General features: G+C 43.4%; 1 protein-coding gene across 15 annotated transcripts in view; it reads left to right on the forward strand.

Moving 5' to 3' along the window:
* shank3a (SH3 and multiple ankyrin repeat domains 3a) overlaps positions 1 to 20,623 on the forward strand; it is a 1,286,992-nt gene that overhangs the window by 1,194,005 nt on the left and 72,364 nt on the right. For 3 of the 15 annotated variants that reach the window (XR_010977670.1, XM_068059362.1, XM_068059361.1), the window contains exon 23: positions 10,338 to 10,418. The exons of 9 other annotated variants lie outside the window; for them this stretch is intronic. Coding sequence is in view for 4 of the 6 variants with exons in the window: in XM_068059362.1 (XP_067915463.1) it covers positions 10,338 to 10,418 (81 nt within the window). In the remaining 2 variants the exon portion in view is untranslated. Of the gene's footprint in view, positions 1 to 9,883; positions 9,935 to 10,337; positions 10,419 to 18,363; positions 18,460 to 20,623 lie in introns of those variants that run through there. 3 more of the 15 variants (XM_068059365.1, XR_010977671.1, XM_068059364.1) reach the window with 3 other exon arrangements.

Here is a 20,623-nt window from a genome sequence, read left to right on the forward strand (position 1 = left end):
ATCCAGTAACAATTGGATAGGCGTGTGTTCAGTTAGAATAGTTATGGGGCTGAGGCTGACAATATAAGTAAAATGTTGAACTGCCCAGAAGATAGCCAGCAAATGTTTTTCCCACACTGTAAAAGCTAGTTCTACTGACGTTAACAAGCGAGACGCATATGCCACTGGACAAAATCGACCATGTTTTTCCTGAAGCAATACCGCTGATAAGGTAGTGTCTGTGGCAGCAACCTCGAGGGCAAAGGGTAGGGATGGGTCCGGCACCTGTAGTGTGGGGCTGTGACTAGTGCCTGTTTTAATTCTGCAACTGCTGACGTACACTCTGGTGTCCATACCTACTCGGAGTTCTTTTTCAGGAGATCATATAAAAGGGCTGCCTTTAAGGCAAATCCATCAATATGGTTCCTGCAATACCCAACAAGGCCCAAAATGATCTCAGAGCTTCAATATCTAGTGGTAGGTGGAGTTCGAGGATTGTCTGTACTCGCTTTTGCTCTATCTCATGCTTTCCCTGTGTTACCACTATTCCCAAATAAGAAACCTTTTCTTTCAATATCTGTGCCTTTTTCGGGTTAACTTTCACTCCGACCTTCCAAAGGAGTTGAAGGAGCTCCTCCAGTAGCTCTAATGCTCTTCCTTACTCTCCGTTTGGAGTAATAGTTCATCCACGTATTGGATCAAACATTCTGATCGGGAGAAAGGACTTAACCCTTTTGCCAACCGCTGGTGGAATATTGAAGGACTATTATGAAATCCCTGGGGGAGACACGTCCAGGTGTACTGTTGTCCCTGGAACGTAAACACAAATTTATATTGACACTCTTGTGCCAGTGGTATGGACCAGAACCCGTTACTAATATTCAACACAGTAAACCACTTAGACTGTGGGAACTGCTTCATTATCATTGCAGGGCGTGTAGCAACAGTAGGTGCTGTCAAGGGTGTGACCTTATTTAATTCTCGATAGTCATTAGTCAATCGCCACGATCCATCTGGTTTACGGACGGGCCAAATAGGAGAGTTATTGGTGGATGCCACTGGTCTTAATACCCCCTGTTGTAGGAGACTATCAATGACCTTCCTTACCTCTATCTCCGCCTGTTTGGGGAACCCATACTGTTTCTGGGGTCGATGATCTGGCCCCTCAACTAGGACGTCCCCTGTCATCCATCTGCAATCATGCTTGTGAGTTGCAAACACCGAATGGTGTTTTTCAATAATTTGCTGCGCTGCCGCGTCAGCAGTCATGTCCTCTGGGTTTAACCACAATTCTGCCATCACGCAGATTCTCTATGTGTATTGACCCGTTTGGATCATACCAGAGAAACCCTGCACGTTCGGCATCTTCCAGATGCAACAATTCACTGGATCAAAAGACAAACCTTGTTTCCTCATTACATCTGATCCCAAAATGTTCTCCATCGATCGACCCAACTTGACGATCACACATGTATGGTTAAAACAATAATTTCCAAATCTGAATAGTAATGGTTTAGTTTCAATCCCTGTTTGAACATGGCCTGTAAAGCCACTTACCATCATTTTATTCTGGGTACGCCAAGAGGGGTCCGTTCCATTAGAATGGTCCAGGACCATCCGGGAGCCACCGGTGTACCACAAAAACATAGTGAGGTGGCCTCCTACCTCACTTTTCACCACTGGTCACCCAAACGATCCCACCCCCCTTTGCAAACCCACTCCACCGAAGTCTGACACCATCAATCTTCCCAATTGGTATCTAGATCAGAATTCCAGGTAACCGACTTAGTTAACCCTTCCTTCTGTCCAGCTCTTCTCTGGATTTTACTAACAGAAGCCATAGGATGGTATCGACCACCCTCGTGCTGCTGCTGCTGAGCCATCGGTCTCCTGGCTCCTTCCAAAGGCAATTGAGGGTACAGGGACGGTACTCCTGGTTCTCCTTCCCTTATATGTTGCCGGGGTGCATTACAATCGCAAACGAAATGTCCTTGCTTCCCGCAATTAAAACATCTGCCGATTATTTATTATTTTATTTATTTAGAGATACAGCACTGAAACAGGCCCTTCGGCCCACCGAGTCTGTGCCGACCATCAACCACCCATTTATACTAATCCTACATTAATCCCATATTCCCTACCACATCCCCACAATTCCCCTACCACCTACCTATACTAGGGGCAATTTATAATAGCCAATTTACCTATCAACCTGCAAGTCTTTGGCTGTGGAAGGAAACCAGAGCACCTGGCAAAAACCCACGCTCAGTGAGAACCTGTACAAAACTTCACAGTTTCCCATTATCTACTATGAGTCAAATCTTATCTAGTATCCATGATGACCCCCTTTATCTGCTACGTGCAAAGACAGGGTCTGGTATCATCAATATGTCTTATCTATACTGTTTACAATTCCTCAGCCATCTGTGTGCTGTGGCCCCTTTCTACTCATCCTCCCTATGCTTTAACACATTATTTATTGTTGTGTGACTAACCCCTTTGTTTCAACTAAGTTTTTATGTGTTTTTGCTGGGTCTATAAAGTCAGTATCATCTACTGGGTCCCCCGATCTAGTTTTATAGTAATGTCTTCAAATACCAATTCTGGTTTGTCAATCGTGACCTCTGCTTTCTGAAGCTGTGCTACCCTATCAAGCTTATTAGTCACTAGTCTATAATTGCCTAGTTATGATGAATCCTTTTTTAACTAAGAACTTCACATGCACCTTTCTGTACTTATCTGGTGCTACCTAGGTACTCACTGAAAGATTTAAAATATTTGCCAGGGCTTCACCAACAATCTCAGCCATTTCCTTCAGCTCCTTTGATAAACCGAGTTTGGCTTTTGCATACCCTGTCTTCAGTTCCTTTAATTGACTCCATGCCATCTCCCTTGAGATGTGTTAGTGGCCCGTTTGAGTATTAGTTTTAACCACAATACGATGGCAACAACATTGCTGTGGAGGATCATCAAAGGGCAGTTGAACCTTTTCAAACCCTCTGCAAGACTGGAACACATGACCTAGGCTGGAAACTCCAGTGACGAACTGAGTGCTGCATTTTTAAGAGATTATAGCCCTCAGATAGGCAGTTAAATCAATGTTTAATCTCTCCATCCAGGTCAACATCCAAGGCCCCCTTGCATTGTTCAAAGAACGTCGGTTATCCAAGTGTGTAGAAGGAATGGGGGGAGGTCTCCTACATCAGGGGGACATGCACCCTGCACCATAGATGAGATCTGGTGTATAGTCAAACCAGATGTACCTCTCCAGCAACAGCTTAGATCTCTGAACAAAAAGCCATTTTTTTTCTTTACTGTACCTCACTGTTACTTTCGGGAGCAAACCTTTTTTTTTAATTCTTTCATGGGATGTGGGCATCACCGGCAAGGCCAGCATTTGTTGCCTATCCCTAATTGCCCTTGAACTGAGTGGTTTGCTAGTCCATTTCAGAGGGCAGTTAAGAGTCAACCACATTATTTTGGGTCTGGAGTCATATGTAGGCGAGACTGGGTAAGGACGGCATATTTCCTTCCATAAAGGTCATTAGTGAACCAGATGGGTTTTTGCGACAATTGATGATAATTTCATGGCACCATTACTGAGATGAGCTTTCAATTCCAGTTTTTAAAAAATTAGTTAAATGAATATAAATTCCACCAGCTGCCGTGGTGGGATTTGAATCTGTGACCCCAGGACATTACCCTGGGCTCTGGATTACTAGCCCAGTGACATTACCACTGTGCCATCATCTTCCCCCTTTTCTCCACCTCACCCCGACATCATTCCCCAATTCCAGCCAGAAAACTTCAATCAAGCTTACAAGCACCCAGATGCACCCTGAATGAGACATAAGTCAGGGAACTTGCTCCTGAGCCCTCTTTTCGGAGTCATAAATGAGCCTGATTTTAATTTTGTGTAAATGAATGGGTTTTGAGTGAGATAAAATCAGTGTCCAGGAACTACTGCAAATTTCTGCTATTTCCACAAGTTCCTTCTTTCATTTTCGGTTATGTCACTAAATCACTTTGCACATTTTTAGAAACCTAGTTACCGTGAATTTAGTTAGCAGGTTGGGAATGAGATCAAGAGACCTTCATCCTTGAGTGACAGCAATGCCTTTGATTCTCATACCTAGTGATAGTGATTCTCACACCAAGTGACAGCAATGCCTGTGATTCCCACACACAGTGATGGTGATTCTCACAGCAAGTGACAACAATACCTGTGATTCTCGCACACAGGGCTGAATTCTATAAGCCCGCCACCAAAATTGGCGATGGGCTTATAGAATCCAGCCCTGTGTGTGAAAATTGGCAACGGGCAAAAAAATGGCGGCCCGCCCATGTTCTTTTGGGCCACACGCAAACAAGCTGCCGCAATTCCAAGCACAGCGGCTCATTTAACTAGCTGGGGCAGGCCGCTGCCACCCCCCACCCCCCACAATCATATGGAGGGGACGGGCTGTCCATCCCTGGCAATGGCATCAGCGGCCTGTGCACAGGAGTTGACACCATTTTTAAAGGGCTGTTAGCCCTACCAGTAAACTTAAATAAAGATTAAATTAAATTAAATAAATGCATTTCTTTTTCCCCTCTCACTCCCACCCACCCCCCCCCCCCCATTACAATTAAATTAATTATTTGCCCTTTCCCCCCCCAAAATACGCCTGGTGGCCTGGACTGGACTGGCTAGGATAGCTCTGTTAAACTGCTCGCTGGTCCCTCTCTCTCTCTCTCCTTACCACCGTCACTCTTTTACACTGCTCGCTGATCCTGTTCTCTCTCTGTCTCTCTCTGCTTCCTGCCGCCGCCACTCTTAAACTGCTCGCTGGTCCCACTCTCTCTCTCTGCTTCCCGCCGCCGCTGCTCTTTTAAACTGCTTGCTGGTCCCGTTCTCTCTCTCTCTCTCTGCTTCCTGCTGCCACCACTATTTTGCACTGCTCGCTGGTCCCGCTCTCTCTCTCTCTGCTTCCCGCCACCGCCACTCTTTTACACTGTTCGCTGGTCCCGCTCTCTTTTTCTCTCTGCTTCCCACCACCACTGCTGTTTTAAACTGCTCGCTGTACCCACTCTCTCTCTGCTTCCTGCCGCCGCCACTATTTTACACTGCTCGCTGGCCCCTCTCTCTCTCCCTCTCTCTGGCCCCAGTGGCCACCGCCACTCTTTTAAACTGCTCACTGGTCCCGCTCTCATGCAAAACTCTGTTACTTATCTTCTTACTTTTTTTTTAGAACATTACAGCGCAGTACAGGTCCTTCGGCCCTCGATGTTGCGCCGACCTGTGAAACCATCTGACCTACACTATTCCATTTTCATCCATATGTCTATCCAATGACCACTTAAATGCCCTTAAAGTTGGCGAGTCTACTACTGTTGCAGGCAGGGCGTTCCACGCCCCTACTACTCTCTGAGTAAAGAAACTACCTCTAACATCTGTCCTATATCTATCACCCCTCAACTTAAAGCTATGTCCCCTCGTGTTTGCCATCATCATCCGAGGAAAAAGACTCTCACTATCCACCCTATCTAACCCTCTGATTATCTTATATGTCTCTATTAAGTCACCTCTCCTCCTCCTTCTCTCCAACGAAAACAACCTCAAGTCCCTCAGCCTTTCCTCGTAAGACCTTCCCTCCATACCAGGCAACATCCTAGTAAATCTCCTCTGCACCCTTTCCAAAGTTTCCACATCCTTCCTATAATGCGGTGACCAGAACTGCACGCAATACTCCAGGTGCGGTCTCACCAGAGTTTTGTACAGCTGCAGCATGACCTCGTGGCTCCGAAACTCGATCCCCCTACTAATAAAAGCTAACACACCATATGCCTTCTTAACAGCCCTATTAACCTGGGTAGCAACTTTCAGGGATTTATGTACCTGGACACCAAGATCTCTCTGTTCATCTACACTACCAAGAATCTTCCCATTAGCCCAGTACTCTGCATTCCCGTTACTCCTTCCAAAGTGAATCACCTCACACTTTTCCGCATTAAACTCCATTTGCCATCTCTCAGCCCAGCTCTGCAGCCTATCTATGTCCCTCTGTACCCTACAACATCCTTCGGCACTATCCACAACTCCAGCGACCTTTGTGTCATCCGCAAATTTACTAACCCACCCTTCTACACCCTCTTCCAGGTCATTTATAAAAATGACAAACAGCAGTGGCCCCAAAACAGATCCTTGCGGTACACCACTAGTAACTAAACTCCAGGATGAACATTTGCCATCAACCACCACCCTCTGTCTTCTTTCAGCTAGCCAATTTCTGATCCAAAGCTCTAAATCACCTTCAACCCCATACTTTCGTATTTTCTGCAATAGCCTACCGTGGGGAACCTTATCAAACGCCTTACTGAAATCCATATACACCACATCCACTGCTTTACCCTCATCCACCTGTTTGGTCACCTTCTCGAAAAACTCAATAAGGTTTGTGAGGCACGACCTACCCTTCACAAAACAGTGCTGACTATCGCTAATGAACTTATTCTTTTCAAGATGATTATAAATCCTATCTCTTATAACCTTTTCCAACATTTTACCCACAACCGAAATAAGGCTCACAGGTCTATAATTACCAGGGCTGTCTCTACTCCCCTTCTTGAACAAGGGGACAACATTTGCTATCCTCCAGTCTTCCGGCACTATTCCTGTCGACAATGACGACATAAAGATCAAGGACAAAAGCTCTGCAATCTCCTCCCTGGCTTCCCAGAGAATCCTAGGATAAATCCCATCTGGCCCAGGGGACTTATCTATTTTCACACTTTCCATTAATTAGCCTTGTGCTCACTGACCTACATTGGGTCTTGGTCTAGCAACGCCTTGACTTTAACATTTTCATGCTTGTTTACAATTCGGTCAATGGCCTTCGCCCTTCCTTCTTCTGTAATCTCCTCCAGTCCCATAACCCGCCGAGATATTTGCACTTCTCTAATTCTGGTCTCTTGATTTTAATTGCTCCACCATTGGTGGCCATACCTGCAGCTGCCAAGGCCCAAAGCATTGGAATTCCCTCCCTAAAACTCTCCATCTCTCGACCTCTCTTTCTTCCTTTAAGATGCTCAAGAAAACCTACATCTTTGACCAAGCTTTTGATCATCTGCCTTGATATCTGCTTATGTGGCTTGGTATAAAATTTTGCTTAATAATGCTCCTGTAAATCACCTTGGGGTGTTTAAGGTGCTATATAAATACAAGTTGTTGTTGTATTAAAGAAATAACAAATAAATTATAATCTGATATCTCAGGGTTATAGGGAGAGAGCCGGACAGTGGAATTAATTTTGGATTGCTCTTGCAATGAGTTAGTACAGGTGCATTAAACAGGTGAGCCTTCTGTTCAGTAAACTAATATGGTTAGAAGATTTTATAATACAATTATATATTTATACTAGAAAATCTGTTATCTTGAATGGAAAGAATATGAGTTACAGTCTAATACTAAGCAATTGCTTTATGGTAAATTTCTTTCTTAAAATCTTTACTGATTATGAGAGCTAGTTGATCAACCTTATCTTTCCCTGTGATGATTCCAGTTGGTTTGACTACCTGACTAACTCAGGTTAATGAACAGATCCAGCCATGTGCCAAACCCCATGAATGGTTGCTATGACTAGGTTGGATTTTTATAAATAACAATTGAATTCAAAAATAGTTGACTGTCATACTTTTAACTGAACAAATCCCAAAGGGAATTTTTTTCAAAAATATACCCTTCCCACTGCCTACATTTCGAAAACTAATTTGAACTGGCCCTTTAAAATCCTGATCTTTGACAGCTAGATTTAAAGGGACAAGGATCAGGCCAAACCTGGGCAAGCAAAAATGCTACATTTTTGGAGGATGTTGTTGTCTGGGTAACAAGGCAAATTGGGCGGAGCTAAAAACACAGGGAAAGAAATTGGGCAAGGCATGTTTGCATTTGCGACTGGCCTTTGAAGAAAACCTCTGAAGCTTTAAGCAGCAGGCAAATGTCATTCGAATTGGAGAGAGTGCAGAGAAGATTTATCAGAGTTATATCAAAGATGAGCAACTTCAGTTATGTGAAGAGACTAGAGAAGCTGAGATTGCTCTTCATAGAGCAAAGAAGGTTAATTTGAGATTGATAGAGGTTAAGATTTGGAATGCACTGCTTGATATGGTGGTGGAAACAGATGCAATATTAGCTTTCAAAAGGGAATTAGATAAACACTTGAAGGAGAAAAAAATTGCAGGGATTTGAGAAAAGAGTGAAGGAGCAGGACGAACTAGATTGTTCTTCGAAAGAGCCATCACAGACTCGATGAGCCAAGTGGCCTCTTTCTGTGCTATATTATTCTATGATACAGTTGTTCATAATTTTCAAGGGTTTTGGTGGAGTAATTAAGGAGGAACCATTTCCACTGAAGGAGGGCCAGTAACCAGAGGACACAGATATAAAATAACTGACAAAAAAGCCAGAGGGTAGATGAGTTTTTTTATGCAGTGAGTCGTTATGATCTGGAATGCAGTACCTGAAAGGGTGATGGAAGCAGATTGAATAATAACTTTCAAAGGGTACTGGATATATACTTAAAAAGAAACATTTTCAGGGTTATGGGGAAAGAACAGGGGAGTGGAACTTATAGGATAGCACTTTCAAAGAGCCGACTACAGACATGATGGGCCGAATGGCTTCCTTCTGTCTGTGAGGTTCTATATGAAAATCATAAGCTATTCACTTGCAGTTATTGTCACTGTTGACGCTGCCTAATGAAACTGTCATGTAAAGTGAGGATGGTCAAAGTAGAATTTTTTTTTGGACAGGTGTTTTATTTATTTATTTAGAGATGCAGCACTGAAACAGGCCTTCGGCCCACCGAGTCTGTGCCGACCATCAACCACCCATTTTATACTAAACCTACATTAATCCCATATTCCCTACCACATCCCCACAATTCTCCTACCACCTACCTACACTAGGGGCAATTTATAATGGCCAATTTACCTATCAACCTGCAAGTCTTTGGCTGTGGGAGGAAACCGGAGCACCCGGCAGAAACCCACGCGGTCACAGGGAGAACTGGCAAACTCCACACAGGCAGTACCCAGAATCGAACCTGGGTCGCTGGAGCTGTGAGGCTGTGGTGCTAGCCGGTGAACAGTGTTCATGTGCATTGGGCCATTGAGTTTGAAACTTAACTAATAGCATCAAAGAATTTTTCAGTGTGAGAGCATCATGCTGTGGAGGGTATCATTTGAGTTATTGAAGATAAAACCCAGGGCACATTGCTAGCCCCAAATAAATTGCAGATCGGCACCATATCCACAATTTCAGAGGTCGTAAGGAATGGAGATGGAATGTTGAACAGTATCCTTCAGATGGTTGGAAGGTGGACAGTGGGAATTGTGCTCATTGCAAGCTATTCTGATCAACAAATGCTTGGTACTGTCACTAAGCTAATGGTGCTATAGCTTCCCAGAGTTATGTAGCGGGAGCTCTGCACTTTGTGCATCATGGCTGCTTTATACCCAACTTGGAACTGCTTCATACAGTCATTGAGCAACTCCCAGCAACATCATCCCTCATTATTAAGGATGTAAGCAAAAATGACTGGGGTGAAACAAATAAATAAAATGACTTTGGACAACATTAGCATCTTGGCTCAAATCCTGCCGTCTATTATTTAAACTGCTTGTTTATGTATCCTTGTTTCTTTTATGCCTTGGTTAAAGGAGCATAGAGGGGAACAAGATCAGCATTCAGTCTAGTATTGATCACTCAGAAAGATATTAACTATATCAGGTGCTATGTAAGAAGAGCTCCCAAGCATTGAATATTGACTATCTTACTGTACAATGCCATTCTTGTCATTAAAATGCTGCTTGTTTGTGGTGTGATACCTAGAAAATGCAATGAAGACCCTTTCTATTCCTACAGATTTGAATTGCAGACTGAAGACAGCAAACCATAGGTTTTTAGCTCCCAGGGGTAACACCTACTCTTATTTTAGTTTTTGTATGCTGGGCCGCATCCTTTCCCTTACCCTTATTATATAACATGCTGTTGTTCCCCTTGTTAACCTTTCAGTTACACTCTGAGTTCCTGTTACTTTGTGTCTATGCTTGGGCAAGACTGGGAGAAGAAGGGGATTCGCTTTCAAGTCAGTGTGGTTGGCCAGTGTTGAGTGAGGAAAAGAGAGTCCTTTAGACCAGTGGGCAATGGAGCCAGTGTCTGACCAAAGTGTTTGATGAGTGCTGGTGTACAGTTTCCAGGAGTGAGCTGACTTAGATAACCACACATGGAGAAGATATAAGGAAAGGAGGTCACTGGTAGGATATGATCAATAAACCACTGCCCACTCTTCACCATGTGTCTTGTGTTTACCCCACAGTCTAATAAATGCGCCAGCTCGCTGTGCACAACTTCTCTTGCTAGTACCACCAGCATTGTCCAATGGGCATGATCCAAAATGGTAAGACATTCAAGGTGACCTCAACATGGTTTGAATTCTCTTTGACATTCCAAAGGTTTGAAGGTAAAACTTGCAGGATGCAATCTGATTTAGCACTCTGGTTTGCTTCCAGCTGCTCTGTTTGAACCCAGGGTTAGTGCCTGCAGGGAGAAACACTGACCCATTCACTTACACCTCCTACCCATACAGAGCCTGTAACTGAGTGAAGGTCCCTTCAGCAGCTCATTCTATCTGATGGCTCAGAATAATATTCAGTATGTTACCCAGTTGATCTTCCATTCTCTCTTCCTCTATGTTTATTTCTTTCCTTTAGGTAAGAATGTAAAGAATCGGAAAAATCTATCTGTCCAACTAATCTAAGTATAGAAAAGGATGCGAAAATGCAATTCGGCCTATCAAGCTTGTACCTGTAGTACCCCAATTCTCCTGTCAAATTTCATCTCTCAGTTTCTGTAGCTTCTCTGTCACTAATCTGTCAGCAGCTTCTGTCAGTCTCTCTCTCTACTGCTCATGCCCACCTCTCTGCCTGTCTCTCTCTCTCTCTCTCTCTCTCTACCCATCTGTGCTTTTTTCTTTTTCTCTATCTCTCTGCCCATCTTCCTGCCTGTCTCTCTTTTTGTCTGTCTCTCCCTTTCTTTCTGTCTGTCTTTCTCTCTCTCTGACTGCCTGATCTCAACCTTTTCTTTCTCTCTGCCTGTCTCTATTTGTTTTTATCTGTATGGTCTTGCTATCTCCAACAATCTTTGTGGCTGTTTGTTTACTGACTGAATCACTGTTCCAGGCATGTTGCATTAGATATTTTCTCCATGAATGTTATGACTTGAGAAAGAGTGATGTGTCTTGTTCAATGCAACCAAAGCCTCCTGCTACCCACACTCATATTGTCCTCCCTCATCTCCCCAGTGCCATGAGAACCATAAATAAAAACAGAAAATGCTGAAAATAGTCAGCAGGTCTGTCTGAAACAGAGAGAAATAGAGTTAACGTTTCAGGTCGATGACCTTTTGTCAGAACTGGAAAATGTTAGAAATGTAACAGGCTTTAAGCAAGTGCAGGGTAAGGGAAGGGCGATGGTGAACAAAAGGGAAGGTCTGTGATAGGTTGGAAGGCAGGAGAGATAAAAGGATAATGGTGCAAGGCGAAAGGAGAGGGTTAAGGGATAAGTGAAAAAACAAAAAGATAGAGGAGATAAAAATGGGAAAAGCAGAATCATCACCAACAGCTTCCGTCCAAAAATAAAATAAAACGTGCATTTATATAGGACTTTTCGTGACCATTGGACTTCTTAAAGCACTTTAGAACCAATGAAGTACTTTTGAAGTGTAGTCACTGTTGTAATTTAGGAGACGCGACAGTCAATTTGCATACAGCAAACTCCCACAAACAGCAATATGATAATGACCAATCTATTTTTGTGAGGTTGATTGAGGGATAAATATTGGCCAGGACACTGGGGATAACACCCCTGCTGTTCTTCGAAATAGTGCCATGGAATATTTTACATCTGGCCGGACAGGCAGATGGGGCCTTGGTTTAACATCTCATGGAAAAGACTGCACCTCCAACAGTGCAGCACTCCCTCATTAATGCACTGAAGTGTCAGCCTTGATTTTTTGTGCCCATGCCCTAGAATGGGACTTGAAATCAGATGTCTGAAAGTGCTGAACTCAGGGAAGGCTGTAAAGTGTCTAATCAAAAGAAGAGGTGCTGTTCCTCGAGCTTACATTGAACTTCATTAGAACAGTGGAGCAGAGAATTAAAATGATCAGTGACTGGAATCTCAGAGTCATGCTTTTTTTTAAATTCGTTTTTTTGTGAGATGTGGCTTGCTAGGCCATTTCAGAGAACATTTTAAGAGTCAACCACATTGCTGTGGGTCTGGAGTCACATGTAGGCCAGACCAGGTAAGGATGGCAGGTTTCCTTCCCTAAAGGACATTAGTGAACCAGATGGGTTTTTACAACAATTGACAATGGTTACATAGTCATCATTAGACTAGCTTTTTTAAATTCCAGATTTATTACTTGAATTCAAATTTCACCATCTGACATGATGGGATTCGACCCCATGTCCCTAGAGCATTAGCCTGGGCACTGGATTACTAGTCCAGTGACATTACCACTATGCCACCACCTCCCCTATGAACCAAACAGTGGTGTTCTGCAAAGCAATCACTCAATCTCCATTTAGTCTCCCCATTGTAGAAGAAGCTGCATCGTGAACAGCAAATATAGTATACTAAATTGTAAAAAGTACAAGTAAATTGCTATTTCACCTGGAAGGAGTGTTTGAAGTGAATGCTCAGAAGGAGGAGATAAAAAGGCAAGTGCTGCATCTCCTGAGCTTGCTTGGAAAGATGTCATGGGATGGGGAAAGGGTTTTGGGGTGATTGAGGAGTTAACCTGGGTGTTGTGGAGGTAAAGGTCCCATCAGAATGCTGAAAGGGGAGGGGAAGATGTGCTTGGTGGTGGCATCACTCTGGATGTGGTGGAAACGGCAGAGGATGATACGTTGAAAGTGGAAGCTGGTGGGGTGGAAGGTGAGGACATGGGAAACAGGTTCTGGATTTGTGAGGAGGTGCGGCTAAAGGACTAGTATAGAAGGTTACATCATCAGAACAGATGCAAAGGAGACAGAGAAAGTGGGAGGATGGAATAGAGTCCTTACAGGAAGCAGTGTATGAGAAAGTGTAGTCAAAGTAGCTGTGGAAATCATTAAGCTTATAGTGAATATTGATTAATAGCGTATCGAAGTGGAGACCGAGATGTCGAGGAAACGAGTTGAAGATGAACAATGTGAAGGCAAGGAAAGGGTGGAAATTGGAAGCAAAGTTGACAAAATTCTCCAGTTCAGGGCAAGAGCAGGAAACGACACTGATACAATCATCAATGTACTGGAAAGAGAGGTGTGGAAGGGGACTTAAGTAGGACTGAAACAACAACAAGGATTTGAAAACAAAGATGAGAATTTTAAAATCAAGATGTTATTTGACTGGGAGCTAATGTGGTCAGCGAGCACAGGAGTGATAGGGGAACAGGACTTGGTGTGAAGTAAGACAGTTATATATTGTTATACTATCTGTAAAGTGCTAGGAATTAGTTGTTTTGTGTAAGTGTTCCAATGGGGCCACATTCATAGCTGCACTGGGGAGTCATGTTATATGTAACACAAAACCAGCTTTATCAGTTCTACAGCAGTAGGCATGGTGAGATGTATTAAACACAAAGACTTCAGCCTTTTCAGGTTTAAAGTGTGATTATTTCCAACATCTGGGAACCAGAAAACAATCAGAAGACGTAACATGGTGGCAGCAAGTGTTTGTGAGTAAACCGAGAACATTTTAAAAGAATCAGATTTGGAAAATTGACCCAAATTAGTGCCAGGGAGAGAGAAAGAAAAACTAAGTGACTTGTGCAAAAACGAAAAATGAAACGTCAGCCAGGACAGGAATGAATGCACAACTATAGCCCATCATGAATTGGGAAGCTGATGATGTCACAGAGGCATTTGAGAAGTTAAAAAAGTGAAAATTGACATTCAGTAGTTTCCTAAAAGGCACTAGTGAAGAGGAGAGGGTCAGTTATATCCTTCTGTGGGCTGGAGATAAAGGATTAAATTTATTTAACAGGTGGGACCTAAGTGAAGAGGACAGCAGAAACCCAGATAAAATTTTTGAAAGATTCAGCTCCCATCTCCAGCCAAAATCAAATCATCGGATATACTGATATGTATTTCAAGGCCTCAAACAGGAACTAGGTGAGCTTATTGACAATTCTGTAGCACGATTGAAAAATACAGCCAGAAAATGTCAATTTAAGGACACAGATGAAAGGCTGATAGATCAGCTCATTTGGAGTTTTGCACAACCTGAAGTACAGAAAGCTCTAATTGGAAAGGACAAGCTCACAATATCGCAGGCTGTAGATACTGCCAGAGCACATGAGGCCACGGGCAGACAGATGAAAACTCTGACTACCCAAACGGCTAGCCTTCAGTTAAGCCAAGAGAAAGGCAGCAGGGTGATGCAGTGAAACAACAAAAGAATGTACACCAGACAGAGAAAAAGACGTGCAGGAGCTGTGGACGACCATATGAATTGACAGACAGAAGGAAATGTCCCGCATATGAATCAATCTGCAGAGCTTGCGGAAAGACCAATCACTGGGAAAAGATGTGCAGAACAAGGCAAGAATGTGGTAGATGTGTCACCAGACCCAGAGTAACAGGACGAATGAGTAGTGAAAGAAACCAAAACATCCATACCCTGGAAGATGGCAATGGGTTTGAGAACATGATAGACATTGGAACCATACAATTGTACAAAATGTCTGGATGTGGCAGTTCCAGAGAAAAGAAATTCACACAAATATTCAGATTAGGAAGAGGCTGAGAAACAAGCCCACAACAATAAATCTGAAGGTGAAGATTGATACTGGAGCGCAGAGTAACATCATCCCGCTCAGATATTACCAGAAGATCTTTCCTGAAAATTTGAAGGAAAATGGTTAGCCAGGGAAAGATGCTCTGAAACCAAACAAAGTCAGGCTATAACAGCATATGGGGGAACTGAGATTTGACAGCTAGGAACAACCCAAATCAGAGGGACACAGAAAGGAATAGACGTTAACTGTGTGCTCTACGTCTCTGAAACAGATGGTCCAGCTATCCTGGGGTTGAGTAGTTGCAAAGAGCTGCAGATTATCTCAGTAAACCATGATGTGAAGGAGGCGACACTGAGGATTGAAGACAGTACACCCATTGAAAAGCGCCCTCCGATCAGAAGCAAAGAAGATATGGTACAAATGTAGCCAGAGTGTTTTGATGAGACGGTTGGATGCTTTGAAGATTTTGAGTATCACATCACTATTGGCCCAGCAATGAAACCAGTGATTCATCCCCCACGTCAAGTACCAGTAGAACAAAAAGGAAAGCTTGAAAAAGAGCTCCAAGAAATGGAAGAAAAGGTGATTGCCAGAGTCACAGAGCCTACAGATTGGGTAAATTCTATCGTGGTGAGAGAGAAGCCAAATGGACAGCTGAGAATTTGCCTAGATCCCAAAGATCTTAATCAAGCAATAAAGAGGGATCACTACCCTATTCCAACACTGAAAGAAATCACATCAGCACTGGCAGGGGCAAAAGTTTTCAGCAAGCTTGATGCCAGAAATTACTACTGGAATGTGAGGCTAGACACAGAATCTTCATTGTTGACAATAATCAACACACCCTTTGGACGATACAAATTCCTGTGTCTACCTTTTGGTCTCAAAGTGAGCCAGGATGTGTTCCAACAGAAAGTAGACGAGATATACAGGGGATGCAAAGGAGCAGTTGGCATAGCTGATGATATCCAGATATATGGTGTAGATGGAAAAGATCATGACAACCATCTACATGAAGCCATGGAGAGAACCAGGAAAACTGGAATTAAGCTAAACGCAGACAAATGTATTGTGAAAGTGACAGAATGCCAGTTCTTCAGAATGGTGTACACACCTGACGGAGTTAAGCTGAGTCCTGAAAGAATCTCAGCCATCTCTGGGATGGAAGCCCCAAGAGCTAAGAGAGAGTTGAGAAGTTTCCTTGGTTTGATACAATACATGAGCTCCTTTATTCTGCACATGTCGGAACACACAACAAACCTGCGGGAGCTGATGAAAGAAGATGTGGAGTACCAGTGGTCACAGTCACACGACAGGAGTTTCAACAAACTCAAAAAAGTAGTACGCAAAGAGACAAGTCTGTCATACTATGATAGAAAGAAACCTGTCACTCTGCAAGTAGATGCTTCCACAAAAGGACTGGGAGCAGCCCTGGTACAAAAGGGAAAGCCAATAGCATTTGCAGCCAAAGCTCTAACATCAGCTGAGACAAGATATGCCAACATAGAAAGAGAGCTTTTGGCAGTCATGTATGGATGTGAGAAATTCCACACATATCTCTATGGGAGAAAGTTCATAGTGGAGATTGATCATCGTCTGCTGGAGCAGATCTACAAGAAAAATCTGTAAAGCACCAGCAAGACTGCAGAAGTTACTCTTGAGGCTTCAGAATTACGATTTCACTCTTAAATATAAGCCAGGAAGCGAAATGGTGCTGGCAGACACCCTATCTCAGTTGTCACCACAGGAAAAACACGAGATAGAAGATCTGGGTATAAAGATTCATCACCTAGTGAATGTAACACCACCAAAACTTAGTCAAATTAGAGATGAGACCAGCAAAGACGAGGAGTTACAGATGCTATCTCAGCAAGTGATCCAAGGATGGCCTGCTAAGATACAGCACACACAGCCAGCAATATGGCAGTACTGGTCTATCAAAGATGACATCTTACTAGAAGATGGTGTTCTGCTAGCCGGATCCAGAATAATCATACCCAAAACAATGCAGGAAGAACTTCTCCAAAAGATACATGAAGGCCACATGGGAATGGAGAAGTGTAAGCTCAGAGCCAGTTCAGCTGTACTGAATAGACATATACAAAATATCGAAAATATGGTGTCTACATGCAATGTATGCCAGAAGTACAGAAACACACAGCAAAAAGAGGAAATGATAGCTACTGAAGTACCACGCAGACCATGGCATACTGAAGGAGTCATAGAGTCGTACAGTATGAAACAGGCCCTTCGGCCCACCGCATCCATGCCGACCATAATGCCTATCTATACTAATCCCACCTGCCTACATTAATTCCATATCCCTCTCTGCCTTGTTCATTCAAGTACCTGTCCAGATGCCTCTTAAATGTCGCTACTGTTCCTGCCTCCACCAGTTGATTTATTCACGCATAATCAAGAATGGTATCTCATAGTCGCAGATTACTACTCAAGGTTCCCTTTTATCTGGAAGGTGAAAAACTTGAGTGCCACAACAATCATCTCAGCAGTATGAGTTCTGTTCACTGAGCAAGGGATTCCTGAAAGGTTAATATGTGACAGCAGCACCCAATTTACATCGAGAATTTAAGGAATTCGCTGACCAGTATGGGTTCAGCACAGTCACCTCATCACCACGCTACCCATGAGGACATGGATTTACAGAAAGACACGTCCAGACAGTCAAAAGAACACTTCTGAAATGCCAAGAGATGAAGGAAGTCCCAAACCTGGCCTTATTATCACTCCGATCCACACCTCTCAAGGCTGACATGAAATCACCTGCAGAGCTGTTGAATGGAAGAAAATATAAGACTACTCTGCTATCATTTACAAATACATCCTGCAAGTGACCAGGAGGAAGTGAGACAACAACTCACTGAAGCACAGGTAAGAGGACAGCAACACTTCAACAAGTATGCTAAATACCCAAGCTGTTGAAAGGACAAACTGTACATGTACAGGACCCAATCATAAGGAAAATGTCAGAAGCTATTATTAAAGACATTATAGCAGGGCATTTAGAAAAATTCAAGGTCATCAGACGGAGTCAACATGGTTTTGTGAAAGGGAAATCATGTTTCACCAATTTATTGGAGTTCTTTGAGGGAGTTACGTTGCTGTAGGATAAAGGGGAACCGGTGGATGTATTGTACTTAGATTTCCAGAAAACATTTGATAAGGTGCCACATCAAAGGTTATTGCAGAAAATAAAAGCTCATGGTGGAGGGGGTAACATATTGGCATGGATAGAAGATTGGTTAGCTAACAGGAAACAGAGTAGGCATAAATGGGTCATTTTCTGGTTGGCAAGATGCAATGAGTGGTGTGCCACAGGGATCTGTGCTGGGGCCTCAACCTTTTACAATTTATATAAATGACTTAGATGAAGGGACCGAAGGTATAGTTGCTAAATTTGCTGATGACACAAAGATAGGTAGGAAAGTAAGTTGTGAAGAGGACATAAGGGAGCTACAAAGGGATATAGATAGGTTAAGTGAGTGGGCAAAGACCTGGCAAATGGAGTATAATGTGTGAAAGTGTGAAATTGTCCACTTTGGCAGGAAGAATAAAAAAGAAGCATATTCCCAAAAGATGAGAGATTGCAGAGCTCTGAGATGCAGACGGATCTGGGTGACCTAGTGCATGAATCGCAAAAGGTTAGTATGCAGATACAGCATATAATTAGGAAAGCTAATAAAATGTTATCGTTTATCGCAAGGAGAATTGAATAAAAAAGTAGGGAGGTTATGCTTCAGCTATACAGGGCATTGGTGAGACCACATCTGGAGTACTGTGTACAGTACTGGTCTCCTTATTTAAGGGAGGATGTAAATGCGTTGGAGGCAGTACAGAGAAGGCTTACTAGACTAATACCTGGAATGGGCAGGCTGTCTTATGAGGAAAATTTGGACAGGCTAGGCGTGTATCCGCTGGAATTTAGAAGAGTAAGAGGCGACCTGATTGAAACATTTGAGATCCTGATGTGGAAACGATATTTCCCTGTGAGAGAATCTAGAACTAGGGGGTCACTGTTTAAAAATACGCGGTCACCCATTTAAGACAGAGATGAGGAGAATTTTTTCTCTCCGAGGGTCATGAGTCTTTGGAATTTTCTTCCTCAAAAGGCAGTGGAAGCAGAGTCTTTGAATATTTTTAAGGCAGAGGTAGATAGATTCTTGATAAGCAAGGGGGTGGAAGGTTATCGGGGGTAAGTGGAGATGTGGAATAATCAGTTCAGCCATGAACTTATTGAATGGCAGAGCAGGCTCGAAGGGCCAAGTGGCCTACTGCTGCTCCTAATTCGTATTAAAGCCTGGCTACCCGACCCGACTACATGTGTTGGGTTCGGGTCGGGTCAAAATTCTGAGCCCAGCATTCGGGCTCGGCTCAGGTCGGGCTGGACACTGCATCTGGGAAGTCACAGGATCAGGCTTATCCATGATTCTCCATAACTCCAGCTGTAGGAATAGCCTGCTGCCGGAGCAGATGAAGGAGATTCATGTCGGGTCGGGTCGGGCGTGAAAAAAAATTAAAGGGCTCGGGCTCGGGTCGGGTTTGGATTGGCTGTGGTCGGGTCAGGCCTGGGTCGGGTTTTAATTTTATACCCAAGCTAGGCTTTAATTTTTATGTTCGTATGTATGTTCGTAAAACCTGGAGCCCATCAAAAGTTGTTGGTGAAGCTGAGACCCCAAGGTCATATCATTGAGACTGAAACCAGTAACCAAATGAGAAGGAACAGAATCCATATTCGACCTACACCTGAGCTGGAACAACAGAAAAGACCATCAACCACACCAGAAAGATCACTATCCAGCGAGCCATCATTAACAACATCACCAGCAAGTGACACAACATCGCCTGTACAGCGTGCGAACTCACCACTGAGAGCAACAAATGCCAAATCTACAAGATGGAGGCACAACATCTTACCACCCAAGCGATACCGTGAATAATATTTTTTAGAAAGAAAATACATGCTATAAAAGACTCTAAAAGGGTTTCAGATTATTTCCAAAAGTCGGATGATAATCTTCTTTAGTTATATTGACAGTTATATTGATATAGGGGCATATGTTTTAAAGAAAGAGGGATGTTATTTATTGTTATACTATCTGTAAAGTGCTAGGAACTAGTTGTTATGTGTATGTGTTCCAGTGAGGCCACATTCATGGCTGCACTGGGGAGTCATGTTATATGTAACACAAAACCAGTTTTACCAGTTCTACAGCAGGCAGCTTAGTGAGATATATTAAACACAAAGACTCCAGCCTTTGCCAAATTTAAAGTGTGATCATTTCCAACATCTGGGAACCAGTGGCGCAGTGGCTAGCACCACAGCCTCACAGCTCCAGCGACCCGGGTTCAATTCTGGGTACTGCCTGTGCGGAGTTTGCAAGTTCTCCCTGTGACCGTGTGGGTTTTCGCCGGGTGCTTCGGTTTCCTCCCACAGCCAAAGACTTGCAGGTTGATAGGTAAATTGGCCATTATAAATTGCCCTTAGTATAGGTAGGGGAATTGAGGGAAGGTGGGGATGTGGTAGGAATATGGGATTAATGTAGGATTAGTATAAATAAACTATATCTCCAACACAGAAGTCCTTGAAGCGGCCAACATCCCCAGCTTATACACACTACTGAGTCAGCGGCGCTTGAGATGGCTTGGCCATGTGAGCCGCATGGAAGATGGCAGGATCCCCAAAGACACATTGTACAGCGAGCTCGCCACTGGTATCAGACCCACCGGCCGTCCATGTCTCCGTTATAAAGACGTCTGCAAACGCGACATGAAATCGTGTGACATTGATCACAAGTCGTGGGAGTC

Source organism: Heterodontus francisci, chromosome 27 (genome assembly GCF_036365525.1).
Source record: "Heterodontus francisci isolate sHetFra1 chromosome 27, sHetFra1.hap1, whole genome shotgun sequence".
NCBI lineage: Eukaryota > Metazoa > Chordata > Chondrichthyes > Heterodontiformes > Heterodontidae > Heterodontus > Heterodontus francisci.